This window comes from Hemicordylus capensis, chromosome 2 (genome assembly GCF_027244095.1).
Source record: "Hemicordylus capensis ecotype Gifberg chromosome 2, rHemCap1.1.pri, whole genome shotgun sequence".
NCBI lineage: Eukaryota > Metazoa > Chordata > Lepidosauria > Squamata > Cordylidae > Hemicordylus > Hemicordylus capensis.
Window position 1 is genome coordinate 231,048,594 of NC_069658.1, and position 21,587 is coordinate 231,070,180.

General features: G+C 53.8%; 1 protein-coding gene across 1 annotated transcript; it reads right to left on the bottom strand.

Moving 5' to 3' along the window:
* Nucleotides 1-1,637: 1,637 nt before the first annotated feature.
* LOC128342328 (lysosomal protective protein-like) lies at nt 1,638-21,318 on the bottom strand. Its single transcript, XM_053289541.1, has 14 exons — nt 20,962-21,318; nt 20,639-20,753; nt 18,608-18,658; nt 17,311-17,400; nt 17,045-17,200; nt 12,870-12,961; nt 12,616-12,700; nt 12,315-12,406; nt 12,103-12,172; nt 10,979-11,127; nt 10,815-10,893; nt 10,251-10,340; nt 6,261-6,368; nt 1,638-3,950 (listed from the first exon to the last, which is right to left on the bottom strand). The coding sequence occupies exons 1-14, from the start codon at nt 21,135-21,137 to the stop codon at nt 3,867-3,869; spliced, it is 1,437 nt and encodes a 478-aa protein (XP_053145516.1). The 5' UTR covers nt 21,138-21,318; the 3' UTR covers nt 1,638-3,866.
* Nucleotides 21,319-21,587: the final 269 nt, after the last annotated feature.

Below are 21,587 nucleotides of genomic sequence, written 5' to 3' on the forward strand. Positions count from 1 at the left end.
TAGCTGTTGAATTGTTTAGTTGGTTCTATTCCATTTTTATAGTTTTGATTTTAAATGTTAAATGGGTTTAATTGTGTTTACCTAGTTGTAAACTGCCTTGAGCCACTTTGGAAGGGCAGTATATCAATCAATCAATCAATCAAATAAATAGTGAGTCAGACCCTTGATCCAGCTAGCTCAGTATTGGCTGCACTGACTGGCAGCAACTCTCCATAGTTTTAGGCAGGAGTCTTTCCCAGCCCTTCTTCAAGATGCTGCCAGGGACTGAACCTGGGAAAGTCAGCAATGCATGCGAGTCCTATGGCAGACTGCAAGCATGCAATGCCTATGGTGAACATCCTAAAATGTGTGACAGGGAATGCCCGCTGAAATGCACTGGTTCCTTCCAAATGGCCATGGAATGCATTGAATTTCTGAATGGCCAATGGCTATTTCAATAAATAAATACATAAATTCTGAGGCCAAAAATCAGTTATGAAATGTATTTTGCCCATGGGAACTTACTTTCAGGAGCAATAAAAACCTGAGCTTTTGCATGTTAATTCTTCCCAGGCTGTTGTGCCCCAGGGCAGTTTTCACACTCTGTATATGCTCAGACTACAGTTGATCAAAATACAGTTCACAATTTACCCCAGTATCTGAACCTAGATGTAGCACATGACCATCGAGACTAGTAGCTATTGATCTTCCAAAGATTTGTCTAAGTCCCTTTTAAAGATCATTAAAGTTTATCTCATGACAAAAAACCCATCAACAACCACCATGTTCCACCACATCCACTTGCTTGGATGGCTTTAAAAGGGGGTTAGACAAATCCAAGGAGCGGTCTATCCATGGCTACTAGTCTGGTGGTGGCTATGGGCCACCTCCAACCTCACTATACCAATTGCAAGGGAGCAACAGCAAGAGAGGGGGGCATGCCCTCACCTCATGCCTATGGGCTCCCCAGCGGCATCTGGTGGGCCACTGTGCGGAACAGGATGCTGGACTAAAAGGGCCTCCTCGGGCCTGATCCAGCAGGGCTGTTCTCATGTTCATCTGAGTGCGAATGTTGCACTGCACAAGGAGGCACTTCAGATGCAGCTGGACCTGAGGAGGCACCATGACTGGAGGGAGGAGGATGAATCAAAGCATCAAAGAGGACTGCATTTTTGCTGCCCTCTGTTCATCCCTCCCTCCCCCTCTCCCTCCTGTTTAGGTTCCAGATCTGCTCAAACCAAACAGCCCTGGAATCTCTGGCAGTGAGTGCTGGTGGCTAGGCTTAGTGTGGATCCCTGCAAGTGGCTTATGGGGGCACCGGTGGTGGGGAGTCCCTCCCACTTGCCCGGGGCTCACCCCCTCTGTTGCCCTTCTCCAGCTAATCCAGCTGCAAGGCCCGCTGAAGATGCTGCTCCAGAGGACTATCGTGCCCCTCATTCATGGTAAGCGCTGCTTCTGGAGCAGGGCAGGAGGGCACAGCTCGCCAATTGCTTAAGCCTAGTTCTGCAGGGTCAAAGCCATCACAACTGCATCACGGCAGAGATGCCGGGCTACCTGCCTCTTCTGAAACATCCAATTGTAGGGAAGAGGAGATTCCAATACTCCTAATCACAACAAGAGCAGAACCAGGACCCATTAAGAGTTTCTTGAGACAGACATTTAAAGTCCAAAAGCTTGCACAAGTTTATTTAAGAAGTTACATACTTGGGTAGAAAAGCCGGTGTCCCTGAGCTTTCTATGTTTTCATAGTGCAAGAACAGAACGAAGGAAAAATGCATCAAACAGCCGGGAAGAGGAGAGGGAGTCCTGAGAGTATCAATCTACCAGTCAGAAGCCAGAGTAGAGAGAGTAAGAGAACAAGGGGGGGGGGGGACAAAGAGGAAGAGGCTTGCTTAGTATCTCTGTTCTGGGATAGAAAGTGCCAAGAGTCAGTGCTCCTGGAGCTGTATATGGCCAACACCAATGAGCCTGGGAGGGGGAAGTGGCTGCAATGGGCTGGGAGCTGAAGGAAAGGTCTCTGCACATGCTCAGAAGGATCTCCTTTGAAGGCTGGATCCAGCATCGAGCCCCCCACCCCTAGGACCCCTCCCCTGTTCTCCTCCTGCAGAGAGGAGCCAGAAGGGTGTCCACATTCCACTCCCAGCAGGCACGGACTTCACGAAGGAAGTGCTCACCAACCAGCTGGGAAGCAGACTGAATGCTTCTATTTCTCTTAGGGGAGCCTGGGGGTGGGTGGGCTGGGCTGTCAGACTGCCGTGGCAGAGAGACCTCACTCCACCCTGCGGGGCTGCCTGACCCTAGATGCTGCTCTACCCTTCTCCAAAGCCCTGGGAGAGATCACTGAGAAATGCCACCCACCCACCCGCCCGTCCCTTTGCGCACCTGTTCTGATCAGTGATTCTAATCAATTGTGATTGAACCACTAGGAGACATTTGGTTTGGGCAGTATGTAAATGCACCAAATAAATACTGTATGCATCGGCGGGGTTCATTATGGCTCCCAGAGGCGTAGGAAGCAGCTGCAGGTCAAGCTCCTGCTGGTGGCCTCCGCTCCTGTGTTGCTCTGTGCGCGCGCATGCGCAGCGGAGAAACAGCCCTTAATACCGCAACAGCTCTCCTCCCCCTGGATCGGCTTTCGGACGAGCTTCAGCCAGTGCCCAGTGCTCAACTACCCCCCAACCTTGCTCTGTGGCCTGGGGGCTGCCAGCAGTCCAGGGATGGGTTAAGGCATGCTGGCTGCACAAATGGCCCAAACCAAAAAAGGTAGGACGGGAGACAAGAGGCAATTCCTTCCAGCAACAGCTGTCTGCCTCTGCTTCCCCCTACAAGCTGCACTGAGGGGAGCAAGGGAACTATGGGTGGGCCTACGGAAAAGGGGCAGAGAGAGGCTTGTAGCCACCCTTGCTAGACCCCAGGCTGATAATACAGGAGAAGCGTAACAGTCAAGGGGGAACAGCTCAGGTTCAAAGGAGAGACGGGACACAGTTGCTTTAGGGCAGGGCTACTCAACTTTGGCCCTCCTGCAGTTGCTGGCCTACAACTCCCATAATCCCTGGCTATTGGCCACTGTGGCTGGGGATTATGGGAGTTGTAGTCCAAAAATAGCTGGGGGGGGCCTAGGTTGAGCAGGCCTACTTTAGGGAAATGCTTTTGTAGCACACCCTGGAGTGGGCCAAAGAGACCACAGTCCCAAGGCTGAAGGTCCAAGCCCAGGCCAGGGTGGGCTTCCATTTCACCTACAAGGCAGATTAATCCTGAGGCAGATTGACCCCGTTTCACCTACGAGGCAGAGGAGAGCTGGTCTTGTGGCAGCAAGCATGACTTGTCCCATTAAGCTAAGCAGGGTCCACCCTGGTTGCATATGAATGGGAGACTTGATGTGTGAGCACTGTAAGATATTCCCCTCAGGGGATGGAGCCGCTCTGGGAAGAGCATCTAGGTTTCAAGTTCCCTCCAAGAAAGAGCTGAGAGAGCTTCCTGCCTGCAGCCTTGGAGAAGCCGCTGCCAGTCTGTGAAGACAATGCTGAGCTAGATAGACCAGTGGTCTGACTCAGTATATGGCAGCTTCCTATGTTCATCATGACTGAGAACTGAGGCTGAGAACTGGCCCCCTCAGGCAGGCTCCCCTCCCTGCCCAAGAGCAGTGCAAGTAATACAGGGGCCGACACCCCAATGATCAGAGCAGTGTGGAGGCACAGACTGGCTGCAGGGTGGGAGACTTAGAAAGAGTCATTGCATCACTCTGGCTGCCCCATCCCTGGAGGCAGCAGTGGCGGCAGCGGCGGCGGCAGGAGATGGAGCTCTTCAGGATCCCATCTGTGCAGTCACAGCGTAGCAGGAGGGAGGCAGCGCCCATGGTAGAAGGAGGCCGCCTGCTGGCCCTGGCCCTAGAAGGGCTTCTGATGGATGAAGCGCTCAAACATGTTGTAGGTTGCGCAGGGCTTGTCCGCGGCCGCCATGTGGCCAGCACCCTGCAGAAAGGACACACAGAGGGTCAAAGCGCTTCCACCTCCAGAGGCGGCCAGCAGAAGGCCAAGCACCTCCCTGGCCAACAGGGACTCATTTCCACCAGCAGCAGGTTTAGAAGGAACCATTTAAGAAGCAGTGTGTGTGTGTGTGTGTGTGTGTGTGTGTGTGTGGTCAAAGGACTGGCTGGAATTCGCTTCCTGCAAGTCCATCATGCTGGGGAAAGTTGAAGGCCAGAGAAGAAGAGGACAACCAGCAGCAAGGTGGGTGGACTCAATGACGACAGCAATGAATGCACCACTGAGAGACTTCAAAGGCCAAGTTGAAGACAGATCATCCTGGAGAGAATCTATCTACAGTATGTGGTTGCTAAGAGTCGACACCGACTTGACGGCACTTGATCAATCAATCAATCAATCAATCAATCAAATCAGGCTAAGAAGGCACTCCCTGGCACTCAGCCAAGGCTCTTTGAGGGCTTCCCCAGGAGATAGCCTGGTTCTGCTGCACAACCCTAGCAGCTGATGCATGCTGCCTCTGAAGATGGAGGTTCTGTTCACCCATCCTAAGAAAGTACTATTGATGGATGGCTTTAAAAAACAGAAAAACGAAAGAATTGCTGGTGTCCGTCAGCGAGGCTGCTCACACGAGCAGCACTAACCAGGCTTGGGTAGCTCTCCCTGGGTGGGCCCGATCCCACGAAGCGCTGGGTTCGAGGCCGATCCCTTACCTCGCTGGGTAGCCCAGGAATTTAACCGGAACGTTATGCCAGCATAGCACCATGGTTAGAGTGTTGGACTAGGACCGGAAAGGCCTGAGTTCAAATCCCCATTCAAGCATGAAACTCACTGGGTGACTTTGGGCCAGTCATGCCTCTCTCAGCCTATCCCACCTCACAGGGTTGTTGCAAGGATAAAAATAACCATGTACTCCTCGGAGGAAGAGTGGGATATAAATGCAAATGAATAGATAGATAGATAGATAGATAGATAAAATTTCACCCAGGTACTTCATGGGGAATCCCTCAATGCACTGCACTCGTCTAGAGGCTGGAATGCATTTTCCCAGCCTCCCGAACACTGTGTGGCTCACAGCAACACTGGCCGTGCTCCCCTGCGTCCCCCCTGCCTGACCTCCCCAGCCCAGCAAAAGGTCGTATGAACAACCTTACCCCTGTCGTAGGCACAGTAGCCTTCCCAGGTGGGCGAGGGCTTTACTATGGCTTCAAGTGCCTTAACCTAAGCCACCTTTTAAGGACGCAGTTACAGCAAATTGTCAGGGGGAAAGTCAAATAATGTCATTGCCATACGAGTTGCCCTTTCTGGTGCCTTCCTGACATCACTGTAAATAGTTCCCTCATGTGAACCCTCCCCCTCCACCAGGAAAGTCAGCGTTGAACCACCCCACCGGCCCCGTCCAGTCACCTTGTTTCTGGAGCCAGAGCCCAAGCCACTGCAGGAGAAGGAAGAGTAGCTCACTCCTGGCAAGAGCTGGAGCTGAGCCCGCTCGCCGAATTCCAGGACACGCATCATAAGCCGCTGCCTAATGCCTTCTAATGCAGGACATGGGTCAGAAGCTGGGGGGCGTGTGCAGGCGTGTGGAGAAAGAGTCCTTTCTCCGGGAAACCAACTTGCAAAGCCAAGAAAGCAGCAAGCAGGGTGAAGCAGAGTTTTAGCCTTTTGTTTTTTAAAGCCGTCTATCAACAGCTCTTTAAGATGAGAGGTAAACAGAACCTCCATCTTTAGAAGCTGTATACCTCATGGGTTTTCAAATTTTGGGCACAGAGGGATAATGGGAGTTGTAGTCCAGCATCCTGGAGAGAATCTATCTATGTGGCTGCTAAGAGTCGACACTGACTTGACGGCACTTAATCAATCAATCAATCAATCAATCAATCAATCAATCAGTCCAGCATCATCTGAGGATGAAAGGCTGATGAGGATGAGAGCTGGTCTTGTGGTAGCAAGCATGGCTTGTCCGCTTAGCTAAGCAGGGTCTGCCCTGGCTGCATGTGAATGGGAGACTACATGTGTGAGCACTGCAAGATATTCCCCTCAGGGGATGGAGCCGCTCTGGGAAGAGCATCTAGGTTTCAAGTTCCCTCCCTGGCTTCTCCAAGATAGGGCTGAGAGAGATTCCTGCCTGCAACCTTGGAGAGGCCGCGGCCAGTCTGTGTAGACAATACTGAGCTAGATGGACCTATGGTCTGACTCAGTATATGGCAGCTTCCTATGTACCCCCTATGTTGGGGACTCCTGTCTTAAGGCATTCTGCCCCCACTGGACCCTACCCCTCTCCTGCTGCCCCAGCATTACCTTGACTGTGAGGAAAGCAATGTTGGTGGTGAACTCCTGCACAAAGCCTCCAATCTGTTTTTGTCCATTCTCCTCAATGTAAGTCCAGGGTCGTTGGGGCCCTTTCTCCTGCCACAGAGACAGACAGCAGTTCTTTAGATGGAGCATGTGCCTTACCTGAGCTTCCAGAGGGCCCCCACCCAGCTGTTGCCAACAGGACAAAATGGAGTTCACTGTGCCAACGTTAAATTTCTGCGCTCAATTTAAGGAAAAGTGAATCTGGGAAAGGAAAGGAGAAAGTGCACACAGGGTGGGTAACCTGGACTTCTAGTGACATTTTACCCTAGCAGATCCAGCAGTTTTGAAGTAAATACAGGGAAGGCTCCTCCCCCCACAGCTGCAGAAGTCACCCCCAGATGCCAAGGTTTCCTGGGAAGACTCGCTCAAGAGCAACAGGGCTCTTGAGGCTCCTCTGCAGCCAGGGACTGTTTAAAACCATTTGGGTTCAAAAGACTGTAAATGATGCGCAAAAGCACCCCAAATAAAAACCTTAATAAACAAATCTCAAATAATGAAGTATCCCATTTAATAAAGCCTGCAGGATAAATTGTAACCATACATCGGTCTCATTCATAATCCATAATAACTGACACTATTAAAATCCTTAAAGGTAACCACACATTAACAAGATCTCTTTTTATCAAAAGTGTATAGATTCAGTCCTATAATAATAATCATATTTAAAAATCCAAATGGATATTTGTTCTTCTCCGTTTCCCAGTCAGTGTGATGTCTTTAATAAAACATTCTTAAATATCCCCTTAAAATCTGTAAGAGCTGTTCCAAAAAGATGACTAGTAGTTCTTTGCAATAAGCCAGACACATTTAGGCTATTACCAAGCCTTCTCCAGTGGCATTCATACAAAAAAATCTTCACTATTCCTCCATATAGTCTTTTCAGTTAATGAATATAAATATAGATAAAATCCACTATAAAAGAGGCTCTCAAAAATATACTCCCAGTATAATACTATTACCCATATAATCCATGTATAATATCATCATCAAATACTCTCTAGAGACTCTCACATATTACTACACCCTTTGGAATTTGAAACCACTAAGCCAATCAACTGTTCATCAGATATTACCTAGTATCAACAAAGGTTAAAACTCAGTATATGGATCTCAAATATTACTTATATACATTCCTCTTGTAGTTACTATCCCCTGCCTCACACATATATTCCCAATGGGGGTTCTTACTCACTGTGAATATTCCCCTGCCAAGGGGTCAGCCATCTCCAGAGGCCTGTGGCGGCCCACAACTGGGACCTGACCAAGCTTTCAGCAGGAGCAGCAGCAAGACACTAAGCCTGAACAGGGGCGGCTCCCCCATGAGGCCAGGTGAGCACAGGCGTAACCAGCAGGGGCAGGCAGGGCACGTGCCCTGGGCACCACTTGAGGGGGGGTGCAAACTGCCACTGACTGCCCCCCCGGCGCCGCCCCCCACAATTTTAGCTTGCCTTGATGCTGCTTGGTGTGGCGCCACGCTGCTGCCTCTCAACCAGCCAGCCTGCTCCTCATTGGCCGGCCGGCTGGTCCCTCCTCCTGGCTGGCACTCCCCTCCCCCGTGCTTGTGCAGGGCAGGCGAGATATCTCTCTCTCTCTCTCTCTCACGTCACACACGTGTTCTGCGGCTGCATACTCTGCTGAGTACTTGCCGGGCCTGGCTCTTCTCTCTTTAGTTCGGGCTGCAGTGTGTGTGTCTGTGTGTGGAGGTTGGAGGATCATCATCACATTCACAACAATAAAAAGTGTGCATGCATCATCCAGGTGTGTTTGTGTGTGTGTGTTTTAATTATTATTTTTAATTAAATTTACTGGAGCGGGGGGTCGGAGGGTGGGGGTCGGGGAGGGTTGAGGTCAGAGAATGGGGATCTCAGCGGGGGGGGGGGTCCCGGGGGTGGCGGGGCGGTGGCTGACCTCCCTCCCACCCTGAGTTGAGGCGGCACTGCTCAATGAGCTGGTTGGTTCTTCTTGTCTTGTCTTGGGGCTCTCAGGGGGTGCGTTTATCTCTCGACTCGGGGGGTGGTGGCTGGGTGGGGGGTGACCTCCCCACCCCGACAGTACTTGGGACTGGACTGGGAGGAGTGAGGCAGGCAGCGGCGGTGGCAGCGGACAGCAGCGAGGGGAAGAGAGAGAGCCCTTAAGTTTTCCCTCCCCTCCTCGAGAAGAAGAAGAGCTGCTGAAGCCGGGCTAGGCTGCTGGGGTGGGGACGTGCCATGACCTCGGGGGGGGGGGGGTAGGGAGGTTGCGTAGATTCCAGGCAGTGGGCTGGGTGCAGGCAGGCAGCGGCGAAAAGCTCCCCTTGAGTCTGCTGCCCACACTGCTGCGCTGCCCAAGAGCGAGGGAGCCGCGCTGTGGCCCGCAGCCCCTGGTGCCTCAGGCTGGCCTGCCCACCTGGTAGTAGCTGCTGCCGTCTCCGACTCCTCACGTGCCCAAGTCCTGGCTCCTCCCCAGTATGGCGGCGGCCAGCCAGGGCCTGCTGCTTGAGGGGGCGCAATGCTAGCTTGCCTGCTGCTGCGCTGCTGGGTGGGCTGGGAACGGAGGGAGCTTCTCCGCTGGGCCCGTCCACCCCATGATCCACCATCAAGGTTCCCGGCCCGGGTCCTGCCAGCGGGCAAGGCAGCCGCGGCTCCCACACTCGGGCACTTGAGGGGACATTCTCGCTGCTGCCTGCTCCTGGCCTGCCGCCTGGCATCTGCCCAGCCTCCCTCCCCCCACACACAGGTCCTGTGCGGCGCATGGCACATCCCCAGACCCTCCATTAATTATCAGAGGGGGCGTGGGGGGGCGCAATTTCAGTGCTTGCCCTATGTGTCATTTCCCCTAGTTACAGCCCTGCAGGGAAGGCAATGGTCTCAGGCAGCAAGTCCTCAGCCACTTCCGTGGTTTCTTTCCCCCCTGCTGACCCCATCCCCTGCCTTCCTGCTTGCCTTAGCTCCTGGGGTACATGTGTGCCACTGGCCCACAAGGCCATGTGGAGCATGCCTCCAGTAGCAGCAGCTGGCCTCTCCATTGCCACCAAGCCAACAGCCTCTCTCTCCTCCTTGGGCGGCCCCTTCCAGCAACCAACTTGGATGGAGACAAAGTGGGCAGGTCTGTGGCTGGAGGGAAGAGGCAGCCCGAGAGAGAGGAAGAGAGCGGATGGTGCTTAGCAGAGGGAGAGGCCAGCTCCACACGACCTTGCATGCTCTGCAAACAGCGAGGTGGGGCAGCATGCAGGCGCCCCAGCAGCTAAGGCCAGTGGCAAGGGGGAAGGCAGGCGATGGGGTCAGCAAGCAGAAAAGAAAGCATGGAGGTGGCTGAGGACTGGCTGCCCGAGACCGCGGCTTCCCCTGGCCTCATGGGGGAGCCGCCCCTTCCTGCCCATTGGCAAGGGGGAAGAACCCAGTGCCTGGGCCAGCGAGGCAGGGGGTGGCACGGGCGCTGGCTCCTGCATGGGGGTAGAGCCGGGCAACTTGTTGCCATTCGCCTCGAGCAGCAAACGTCCGCGAGTCAGTGCCCTGCTAACAGAGCAAAGAGGCACTTTGGGAAGCAATGAAAGCAGGGGGAGAGCAACTGGCCCTATCCAACCCCAGCCTAGCATCCCTCCAGTAGTCGCTGCTGGTGTCTACATCTTTATTTAATCACCTATTTTATTTATTATTCTATTTAAAACCGTTTTGAGAAGGTGTGTTGAAAAGCGGCATATAAATATTTGCAGTGGTAGTGCCCAGCCTGGAGGTAGTGAAAAGCCATCAGGTATGTACTCGTGTGGCTCTGCTGGAAGACACCCCCCCTCCCCACTCAGGGAGTCCTTATTAAGCAGTAGAAGCAAGAGGTTTGCCACCTCCGTACGGGCTACAGGACTGGGAAGGCCCATGCGTGGCTGGGGGCAGACCCAGGGAGACCCACCACACCCGCAGCCCGGCCTGGTCCCCAAGAGAACTCCGAAGCTGAGCCCACCTGCTGGCCCAAGCAGTCCACAAACCACTTGTTCCCCAGGAAGTTGCAGACTATATCCACATCCCCGTTGTACACCAAGATGCGGTATCTCTGCAAGAGAATCAGGTCGTTAGTGGGGCACCCAGGAAGAGGCCAGCCAGGTCTCCCTCAGTGGGGAAGAAGGCAGGCCTTCTGGCAGGATTCTGGGGTCCAAGCTGAGTAAAAAAGGAACAAAGAGGGGCAAATTATGATTTGGTGTCAAGAATTCAAAGAAAGGGTGATGGGGGGGGGGATTTCCCAAAGGTGCTCAAAAATCATTAATAAATAACTTAAATAATTAATAATATTGCCTGATGCATTTCGAGCCTGTGATCTTCTTCAAAGGCAACTCAAGTAATTAATGTGAATCCAAGAATCTTCTGCTTACTTATCCGTTCTCATAGCTCTCTGGGGATAATACCCCCACACCGTGAATAAACTATCACTAATAATTTACCAGCACCTTTGGGAATTGCCCCACTTTCTTCGGTTTTGACATAACCAAGACCCCAGAAGGACGCTTGGGGGTGAGGAGAGCAGACTCACGTTGGCACTGAGCAGCAGCTTCATGTACTGATCTTTCACAGTCGGGTAGAGTTTTGTGTAGTTCCCAAACAACTCAAAGCTGCAGAGGGTGGAGGGCAAGCAGGGTCAGCTGGGTTAGAGAGTGCCCAACCCAAAGCCAAGTCCCACCAGCCCCGCCCTCTCACTTGCATATCTTCCAGGCTGGGGCACTCTCGACAATGTGCAGGGCCTTGCGGACTAGGTTGCTATTCATGTAGGTGGAGAGGGCTGTGATGCTGAGGCAGGAAATCTTCAGCTCCTCACTCGGCTCGGCAGGCAGTGGTTCAGGCAGCGTCTGTGGAGACAAAGGGTTGCTATGAGTGCTTCGCTGGTCTCTTACTGCTCCTAAGGGATTTGGGGGGCTTCAGGACTTTAGCTTTTGTGTGGCTTTTTGGCAGCTTCATTTAGACAGACTGACAACATGCGGACACAGAAAAGACTGAGCAGGGGCAGGAAAAGGGGATACACAGACTAGGATGCTTTTCACACTCAGCTTTTAGTTCGCATCTCCTCCGGAATGGAGGTGCCCATTCACATATTGGCCAAATTTACCCTGAAGTCCCTGTGAGCTATCAGGGAGCACTTCACCCACAATTCGGTTTTTTAAATTGCATGTTAGAGTATAGCCTTCCATTTTGGAAGGGCGGTATATAAATCAAATAAACAAACAAACAAACAAAACAATAAAATAGCCTGATTTATATTCAGGGTAAAAAAATCCACTTTTTGTGTTGTTTTTTGGGGGGCAACTTCAAAATCACAGTAAAGCCTCGTGGTAAATCCTGCTGTCTGGGAAAGCTCCTGGAAACCCCAGGAGGTGGTGAGAAATCCAGCTCTTTATCCCTTCCCTGTTACTCTGAAGCTTCTGGCTGGCAAGCTGTGTGGGGGGAACGTCAGCAGGAAGATTGGTCCAGGACAGGCACTCTCCGGGATAAGGACCACCCACCCAGGTCACCCCCGCAGCCAGCTCTATACAGCCCAAAGAGAAGGACTTGGTTGGCCACTAGCGGGGGACTTTCTGAAGCTCCCTGTAGGCCCGCAATGCATCTTTAAGAGGCAATTGTGGTGAGAGAGGGAGGGAGGGGGAGAGGGAGGGAGAGAAGGGGGAGCTCTCAGGACAATCATAAAGAGTCCAAAGCCCTTTGCAGCTCTGCCCACTGCGAAGACCCCCAGCCCCTGCTCCATCCCATTGTCTCTCAAAAGGAAGGGCTTGCACCAGGGGGAACAACACTCTTCCCCAGGAGATGAGAAGTTGGAAGGTGCTCCTCACCTGCTTCCCAGAATTGCGAAGTGGCCGCCTGATGAATTCATCATAGCTAACCAGCTCCCCACTTTCGTACCTGAGAGTCAAAGCAAAGTCCTCAGTTGAACCCCCTTGACAGATGTTGCTCCCCAGCCCCCCAGCCCCCAACAGTGATACTTTCAATGGAGTCCCTTTTCACCACTGACTGAAACCCCAGCCGCCAGCCAGGTATACTGTACTTATAACTTCCGGGCACTCCACCATCACAAGAGGCATAGATGTTGTAGACGTTCAGACCCAGCTCATTCACAATGAAGTACGCGTTTTCCACCTGCAAGGAGCCACAGAAAAGATGCTGGGAGCCAGCCAGCCAGCTTAGTCCAGGGCCTGGAGCAGTCTCAAGGGTGGGGCTGATGTGGCTCCCCTTTATGACTGAGCCCAGGCCGCCCCCCCAGGCAGGGTCTCCAGCTCATTCAAGAGGCTGGTCTGGGGAGGGGAGCACGGAAAGGGGGTGCCCAGCAGTGCCTGTCCCCCACTCACAGCAGTAATGCAGTTTGCGTTTCTGTTGTTATAGAAGTTGCACTTCCCACAACAGCAGCAGTATTTCTGCAAGTCACTCCAGAGCCTGCAAAGAGAAGATCAGCCAGCTGTGCTTCGCCTTCCCCCTCTGCAGAAAGAGGAGGCCTCCCCACTGCTCACCTCCCGTCCATTCACAAGGCAGCGCACCCACTCCCCTTCCAGGTGTGGGACCAGCAGTGCCCCTCTTGAGAGCCCCCACCCAAGCCCCCACTCACCTGCTCCCCAGGAGGCCGTGGTAGTATGCAAAGTAAACCCGGGAGTTTATGTCAGTCTCATGGCTGGTGTCTCCATTCCCCACGATGATCCCCTGGAAGACACACACAGTACAGCAGGCCTGCTCAACTTAGCCCCCCCCCCCAGCTGCTTTTGGACTGCAACTCCCATCATCCCCAGCCACAGTGGCCAATAGCCAGGGATTATGGGAGTTGTAGGCCAGCATCTGCAGGAGGGCCGAAGTTGAGCAGCCCAGCAGTACAGCCAGCTCAGCATGGCAGGCCTTGCCTCACACAAATGGGCCGTAGCTCAGAAGCAGAACATCGGCTTTGCACGCAGAAGAGACCAGGCTCACTCCCTGGCGGCATCTCCAAGGAAGGCTGGGAGAGACTCCTGCCTGAAACCTTGCTTGGAGAGCCGCTGCCACTTACGGAGCTCGATGGGCCAATGGTCTAACTCTGCATGAGGCAGCTTCCTATGCACAGTGCCTCTCCCACCCAGTGGCGGACTTAAGGAGGGGCAAAACGGGCACACCTACGGCAACAAAAATTTTGCCGCCCCTCTCTGGGGGTGGCGGTGGCTGCAGCGAGGGTGGTGGGGTGAGGGGAAAATTCCCCCAGATTACCTTTAAAATGCCACTGCGCAGCGGGATAGGGTGGCTGCAGCAGGGAGGGAGGTGGTGGGGTAAGAGAAAAGTTCCGCCTTTTAGCAACGCCCGCTGTGCAGCAGGATGGGGAGGCAAGGGCGGCAAGAGAGAGGTCAGAGGTGTAGCTAGGGGAGAGGGGGCCTGGGTTCACCCCTCTCCCCAGAGGCCGCTCAGAGAGAGGGAAATAAAGAAGAAAATAGGGAGGGGTGGTTGCTGAGTGTTGGAAGTTAGAGGACTTTGCGCTGTCTCTTTGCCTCAGACAGTGGAGGACAGATTAGTAAGTCAGAGGGCTAGAGAGTCAAGACATTGGTCACCCCTTCTCCACTGCTCTGATGCTATCCCTTTGAAATGTAGATTGCTACTCTTAGGGATTCAACTTCCTCCTTCATTCACTCTCTTCCTACCTGCCCGCCTACCTTGCTACATGGCAAGCCTCTCTCCCTGCACCATATGTGCAGAGAGGATGCAGAATCCATCTGCATCCAGCTAGATAGATAGATTAGAGATCCTAACTCCTCACTTTCCTATCTAGAATGGAGTTCCTTAATAAATGCCTTATATATTGATTTGAAACTATGAATTGGCTCCAAGTTACTTTACTCTCAGCACACACGCATGCCTAACTAATCCGCTGTGTTGTGCCTCTGTGCACTCTGCTACAATGAGAAAGGAATTCTCTCACCACAGAGAATTTCCAACACTGGGGGCCCCGGGTTCTTTGAGTCCATCTGCTCAATTATAGCTACACTCCTGAGAGAGATCCTTCCAGCTCCCCTCTTCCCTCCGAAATGACTGCACGCCCCCATCTTCAGTCCATGATGGGCCTTTCTCCATGATGGGCCTTTCTCCGCATGTGGAGCAAGGCCCATAACGGACTGTGGATGGGGGCATGCAGTCATTTTGGAGGGAAGAGGGGAGCTGGAAGTCGCTTTCGCCACCCTCTCCACCCCATGCAACTGGCCCAAGGTCACCCTGTGAGTTTCACAGCTGGGTGGGGATTGGAACCCCTGTCTTCCGAATCCGAGGTGGAGCCCAACCACAGCACCAGCTCAGTAGTGTCTTGTCCTAAGGAGCCAAGAGGATGCTAAAGAGCCAGCGTGGTGTAGTGGTTAGAGTGCTGGACTAGGACCGGGGAGACCCAAGTTCAAATCCCCATTCAGCCATGAAACTAGCGGGGTGACTCTGGGCCAGTCACTTCTCTCTCAGCCTAACCTACTTCACAGGGTTGTTGTGAAAGTGAAACTCAGGTATGTAGGACACCGCTCTGGGCTCCTTGGAGGAAGAGCGGGATATAAATGTAAAAATAAATATAATAATAATAATAATAATAATAATAATAATAATAATAATAATAGAGGAGGTGCGGCTGCCTCTGCTTCTCGGGAGCGCCTTGGGCCGTTCCTTTCTCTTTCACCCCACCTGAGAACCATGATGCTGCCTACAGGCTGGCCATTTGCCAGGCAGAGCCGCACAGTTAACTGGACTGCTCTACTGGACGAACAGCCGGCCGACAGGCAGCACAGCTCTCGGGTGGGACAGGAGCCAAACGAGCAACCTGAGCTGCCCCCTCTGGTGAGGCTCCTCCTGCCCCACTCCAGCTCCTTTGAATGAGTGGCTAATGGGCCACCCTTAGCCACACAGGCCATCTTCAATAGGAAGCTCACAGGCTATTGCTGGAGGATTATGTTCTGTTTCTCCGGAATGGCTCTGCAAAGTGCTCTATGCAAGGAGCGACTGCCACATCTTGCGCCAGCCAGCACATTCCCTGCATGGATGCCCTTAGGCACAACTTTGTATGTCCTGAATGTGCTGCCAGGAAACCTCTCTGGACGCCCTCAAGCACTAGGGAGAGCGGGGTGGGGGCGGGGGAGGCAATGCCTGTGTCTTCTCTCCACAGCCCACTTCCATTTCCTGCTCCGAAGATTGTCTTCTTTCAGTTTGGAGAGGAGAGCTGGCCTTGTGGTAGCAAGCATGACTTGTCCCCTTAGCTAAGCAGGGTCCACCCTGGTTGCATATGCATGGGAGACCTGATGTGTGAGCACTGCAAGATATTCCGCTCAGGGGATGGAGCCACTCTAGTAGGGGTGTGTCCGAACCGGTCTGGAAGCCATTGTAAAGGCCTCCGGACTTTCCAGACCGGTTCGGATCTGGCTGGTCCGGGTCCGGGTGGGTGGGTTCCTTTAAGGGTGGGGAGGGTTTACTTACCCCCCCGCCACTTGCCCCCGTCCAGCGCGCGTATTTAATGTAATAATTGGGGCAGCAGGATACTTCCCTGCTGCCCCTTGTCCCTCTGCAATGCCCCAGCTTTGACTCACAGTTTTGAAAATAAATTACTGCTGCCCAGTGCCAATAATGAAGTTGAAGAAGAAGCCGGCTTCCACTTCGGCGCCTCTCCGCCCAGCGGCTCCCCCAGGAGCCGCCGCCGCCTCCCAGCAGCCTCTGAGAGCGGCTCTGCCATGGAGGACGTGCCGCGGCGCCCTTCACTTCCGGCTACCATGCGACTTTCCCCCACATACAGAGTGGCTGCATTCTGCCACTCTGTATGCGGGGGAAGTTGCATGGAAGCCGGAAGTGATGTAACCCTCACTTCCGGCTTCCATGCGACTTCCCCCGCATACAGAGTGGCAGAATGCAGCCACTCTGTATGTGGGGGAAAGTCGCATGGTAGCCGGAAGTGAGGGTTGCCGCGGCGCGTCCTCCATGGCAGAGCGGCTCTCAGTGGCTGCTGGGAGGCGGCGGCGGCTCCTGGGGGAGCCGCTGGGCGGAGAGGCGCCGAAGTGGAGGCCGGCTTCTTCTTCAACTTCATTATTGGCACTGGGCAGCAGTAATTTATTTTCAAAACTGTGAGTCAAAGCTGGGGCATTGCAGAGGGACAAGGGGCAGCAGGGAAGTATCCTGCTGCCCCAATTATTACATTAAATACGCGCGCTGGACGGGGGCAAGTGGTGGGGGGGTAAGTAAACCTTCCCCGCCCTTAAAGGAACCCACCCCACAGTGCCGGACCGCAGCTCTGCGGTTCCGTGCACACCCCTACACTCTAGGAAGAGCAGAAGGTTCCAAGTTCCCTCCCTGGCAGCATCTCCAAGATAGGGCTGAGTGAGATTCCTGCCTGCAAGCTTGGAGAAGCTGCTGCCAGTCTGTGAAGACAATACTGAGCTAGATAGACCAATGGTCTGACTCAGTATATGGCAGCTTCCTATGTTCCTATGTTCCAGTCAGAAGAAGCCAACAGATGAGAAATCCCCATTTCAGGCCCTGTTGAATCTCAGGGGTTCTTGTGACTATACCACATTGCGGTGTGTGTGTGTGTGTGTGTGTGTCCTTTGCCTACAGTTGCCGTACACCCACTGACTGAGGGCAGGCTCTATGCCAGGAGCCTGGCATTGCACCATGATCAGCAGGAGTCTGGTTGCACAGTGGCTCCACTATCCCCACCCAGGCAGCCCCCACAAGACAGACCACCACCCCGGCAAGGTTCCAAAGCAGACACCCTCCCCTGCCCTCGTCCTAGAGGAAACCCCACCCCCATACCTTCAAGTGAAGGCTGGAGTCCTCCATGACCTTCTCGGCCAGTGTGGGAACGTAGATCCCTGCATAACTCTCCCCGCCGAGGTAGAGGTCGTTGGTTTGGTACTCCGGGAAGAGTTCTATGAACTTCTTTAAGGCCAGGTGGTTCACACGGGCCACCTGGCAGGAGAGAGAGAAAGGAAGGCATGGCAAGCCGGCTGAGTAAGGGGGCGGGTCCATTAGAAACCAACCACTACCACCACCACCCAGGGCCTCAACACTCTACACACCTCCGTGTCATTTGTCTTGATGTCCTTCTTGTTGTCTGAAGTGGAGTAGCCTACCCAGACAGGGGACTCCAGATACAGCATGTGGGCAAGCTGCAGAGAAAACACCAAGTCACTCCAGGGTGCTTTCCAGATTAGACCCTGCAACGGGGTCATGACGGATCTCTGAAGTGTGCTTCCGCACTTCCTGTGTTGTGACACCGCAGTCCCTACGCTGACAGCAGGGTGCCGTTCACATTTCCAATGCCTTGTTTCGGATTGAATTGCTGCAGTTTATTGCTATAACGTTGTATGTCCAGTGTAAAAAAAGTTACTGTATTTTCCAGTTGTTACTTTTCAGAAGACTGTTCCCCCTGCTGGGCACTTTCCAGATTACCAGCTCAACAGCAGCAAAATGCTTCAGTTCTCAGGCAAATCACATTCAAAATATAAATAGCGAAGCGCCCAGCAGGGGGAGCAGTCTCGTGAAAACTAACAGCCGGAAAATACAGCAACCTTTTTACGCTGGACATACATTATAGCAATAAATCACAGCAATTAAATCCAAAACAAGGCATCAGAAATGTGAACGGCACCCTGCTGTCAGCATAGGGACAGCAGGTGTCACAACCCAGAAAGCGTGGAAGCACACTTTGGAAATATGCCAGGACCCCATTGAAGGGTCTAATCTTGAAAGTGTCCTGGGCCAGCGGTGGCCCGTGAACGAACTGCTGGGTGGGGGGCGGGAGGCACCTTTAAGAGTTAACAAATTCGGTGCTTACCTCCGCTCCCGCCGCATCTGAACACTTTCCGGCAAAGCGGTGTGCTGCTCAGTAGCCCCTGGTGGGGGCTCGGCTCCATGGAAGCCAGCGGAGTGGCAGAGGTGATTCTCCACCGTAGGGGCTGCTGGGCGGCACACCACTTCGCCGGAAAGCGTTCAGGTGCGGCGGGAGCGGAGGTAAGCACCGAATTTGTTAACTCTTAAAGGTGCCTCCCCCCCCCCCAAGCAGTACGTTCACGGGCCGCCACTGTCCAGGGCACTTTGCTATTTAGGTTTTGAATGTGATTTGCCCGAACCGAAGCATTTTGCCACTGTTGAGTGGGTTACCTGGAAAGCGCCCAGGGGCCAGAAGCATCTCCCTTAGCAGTGGGCACTTGGTGCTCAGCCCTTTCAGCGAGCTTGAGCCATGCAAGTTGATGCCACCACTCGAAATTACATGCCTTTAAGTGCCAGATATTGTCTCCTGGTTTCCGTTCCGGCCAGCATTTGTGCCAAGCTAGCTTTACTGGTGGGGCAGGGAGGGAAGGAGGGAGGGCCTACCTTATTCCAGGAGTGCTTGTTGCATGTCAGGGTGGTTCCATCAGGCTGAACCTGAAAATGGGGGAAGGAGCTGTTGTTACTGCGACAGGAGAGTCAAAGCAAAAGGGGAGAGGACTTCTCCCAGGCGAGAGATTAGCCTTGCTTGGCCAGACAAATCTGCTGAGAACAGGGGCTGAAGGGGTCTGTGCACAGCCAGCCCTGCCCTACGAGGTGCTGGTCTGTCTGGTCCTCTGCAAGAATGGGCACCCAGACCGAATTCTAGTATCAGTTACCACCCAGTGAATCACTGCCATCACAGTTTCCAACTGAAGCTATTTGCCAGAGGAAACCAACAGGCAATTATCTGTGATCACTGACACTAGAGGGATCAGGCATTCCTGCTATCCAGAGAGCTCAGGAGCACCAAGCAAGCCACTGCAGCTGAGCATGGCCTCACAGATGCCAGAGGAGCTCCTCCAGCGGCAGCAGAACCACAGCTGGCATCTGCTGCCCCCACCAGTGGCTCCTCCAGATCAGAGCTGGCACAAAAGAAAGAACTGGTCTTGTGGTAGCAAGCATGACTTGTCCCCTTAGCTAAGCAGGGTCCGCCCTGGTTGCATATGGATGGGAGACTTGTGTGAGCACTGTAAGATATTCCTGTTAGGAGATGGAGCCGCTCTGGGAAGAGCAAGAAGGTTCCAAGTTCCCTCCCTGGCATCTTCAAGATAGGGCTGAGAGAGATTCCTGCCTGCAACCTTGGAGAAGCCTCTGCCAGACTGTGAAGACAATACTGAGCTAGATAGACCAATCGTCTGACTCAGTACATGGCAGCTTCCTATGTTCCTGTGTTCCTAAAACAAATTGGGGGGGGGGGGTGGTGGTTCCCAAAGGTGCTGATATATCATTAATACATAAGAACAAAACAACAGCCCTGCTGGATCAGGCCCAAGAAGGCCCATCTAATCCAGCATCCTGTTTCACACAGTGGCCCACCAGATGCTGCTGGAAGCCTACAGGCAGGAGTTGAGGGCATGCCCTCTCTCCTGTGGTTACTCCCCTGCAACTGGTACTCAGAGGCGTCCTGCCTTTGAGGCTGGAGGTGGCCTATAGCCCTCGGATGATAGATCTCTCCTCCAAGAAATTATCCAAACCGCTCTTAAAGGCATCCAGGTTGTTGGCTGTCACCACATCTTGTGGCAGAGAATTCCACAAGCTGATTATGCCATGTGTGAAAAAGTACTTCCGTTTGTTGGTCCTAGATTTCCTGGCAATCAGTTTCATGGGATGACCCCTGGTATAGTCAGTATTCAGTATTGCTTGCTGTGTTTCAAACACAAGATGCTCATCTTCAGAGGCACTTGAGTAATTAAAGTTAATCCAAATACCTTCTGCTTCCTCATCTGTTCTCATATCTCTTTGGGGATAGCAGGACCCTACACTGATAGGAAGTTGTGTCTTTTCCCTCAGAAGACAACTTTCTAAAATAAAAACTCATCTTTAGGGAGACTTGCAGATGATACTTTGACTTGAAAAGTGTCAGGCAATATTTTATTTCTTATTTATTTATTTATTTAACATATTTGTATACCGCCCCAAACGCAAGTCTCTGGGCGGTTCACCACAGAAGTAATATTGCATAGACGACGGATTAATAATTTGTGAACAACAGCCCCACTCCCTTCAGCTTTGACTTAGCACTGCGTGGTGTAGTAGTTAGAGTGCTGGACTAGAACCAGGGAGACCCGAGTTCAAATCCCCATTCAGCCATGAGACTTGCTGGGTGACTCTGAGCCAGTCACTTCTCTCTCAGCCTAACCTACTTCACATGGTTGTCGTGAGGAGAAACCTAAGTATGTAGTACACCGCTCTGGGCTCCTTGGAGGAACAGCGGGATAGAAAATGTAATAATAATAATAATAATAATTTTCCTGCCCGCTTCTTAGCCTTTTGAGGAACCAGGGAGCCGCCCTGAAATTCCCGATGGCCCTCTAGGGGAAGAGGAGCCCGCACGGACCTGGGGCCCAGCCAGACAGTGTGTGGGGCACTCCTCACCCTGAAGGGGCCGTTCCCCGTCAGAAGGCTCGCCATGGAGCTGCAGCCGGGCCCCCCGTTCAGCCACAGCACCAGGGGGGGCTTGTTGCCGGCGGTGTCCTCGGCTTCGACAAACCTGCAACAAGCCCGCCAAGAAGAGGAAGGGTGAGCCCCGCCCCGTCGGAGGCAGACGCACGCAAGGCGGCCTCCTGCTCTCCTCTCCTCATCAGCCCCGCGGGGTAGGCGCAGCCATTTGCTCCCCGCCATGGGCCAGTCCAGAGCCCGCTGAGAGGCCGAGGCGACCCCGCCCAGCGCCAAAGAGGGGCGCCCGCCCGCCCGCCTACCAGTAGTGGATGTGCTTCTTGTCTCCATCGACCTCCAGGTAGCCCGAGTACTGCTTGAAGGGCGGCTGAGTAGCCAACCCCGGCAGGGCGTGGATCAGGTCGCCAGTAGGGGCTGCCCCCACTTCAGCAGCCGCAGCCGCCAACAGCACCAGCAGCCGCAGCAGAGAAGGGCGCATCTGCAGGCAAGAATGTAGCCGGAACCAACTCTCAGAGCCCGGGCAGGAAGGCAGAGACGCTGTGGCGGCAGCATCATCAGCTTCTGCGGGGGACCCGGGAGGGTCAGCCCCTCTGGGTAGGGCAGTCAGAGTCGGCGGCGTCAAGCGCAGTCTCAGGGAGAGCGGCTGGCTGGCTTGCCCCGCGCGGCCCCTTTGCGCTCCCCTCGCCTTGCCCGATTCACTTCCCCGCTGCAGGATGCGCTCCAGCCGCCCCCCCCACACACACACACACCGGCGGTGACTGGGAAAGTCGCAGGTATCTCCTGCTGCTCGTATGGCCCGGGAGGCCGGGAGTCATCGAATGACGGGGCCATGTCCCGGGGGGGAGGCAGGGAGGGGCCAGGGGGTGCAGCTGCGGTCCCCGCCTCGGGATTCGAACCCGGGATTCCGGGTGGGGCGCTGCCTGCCACT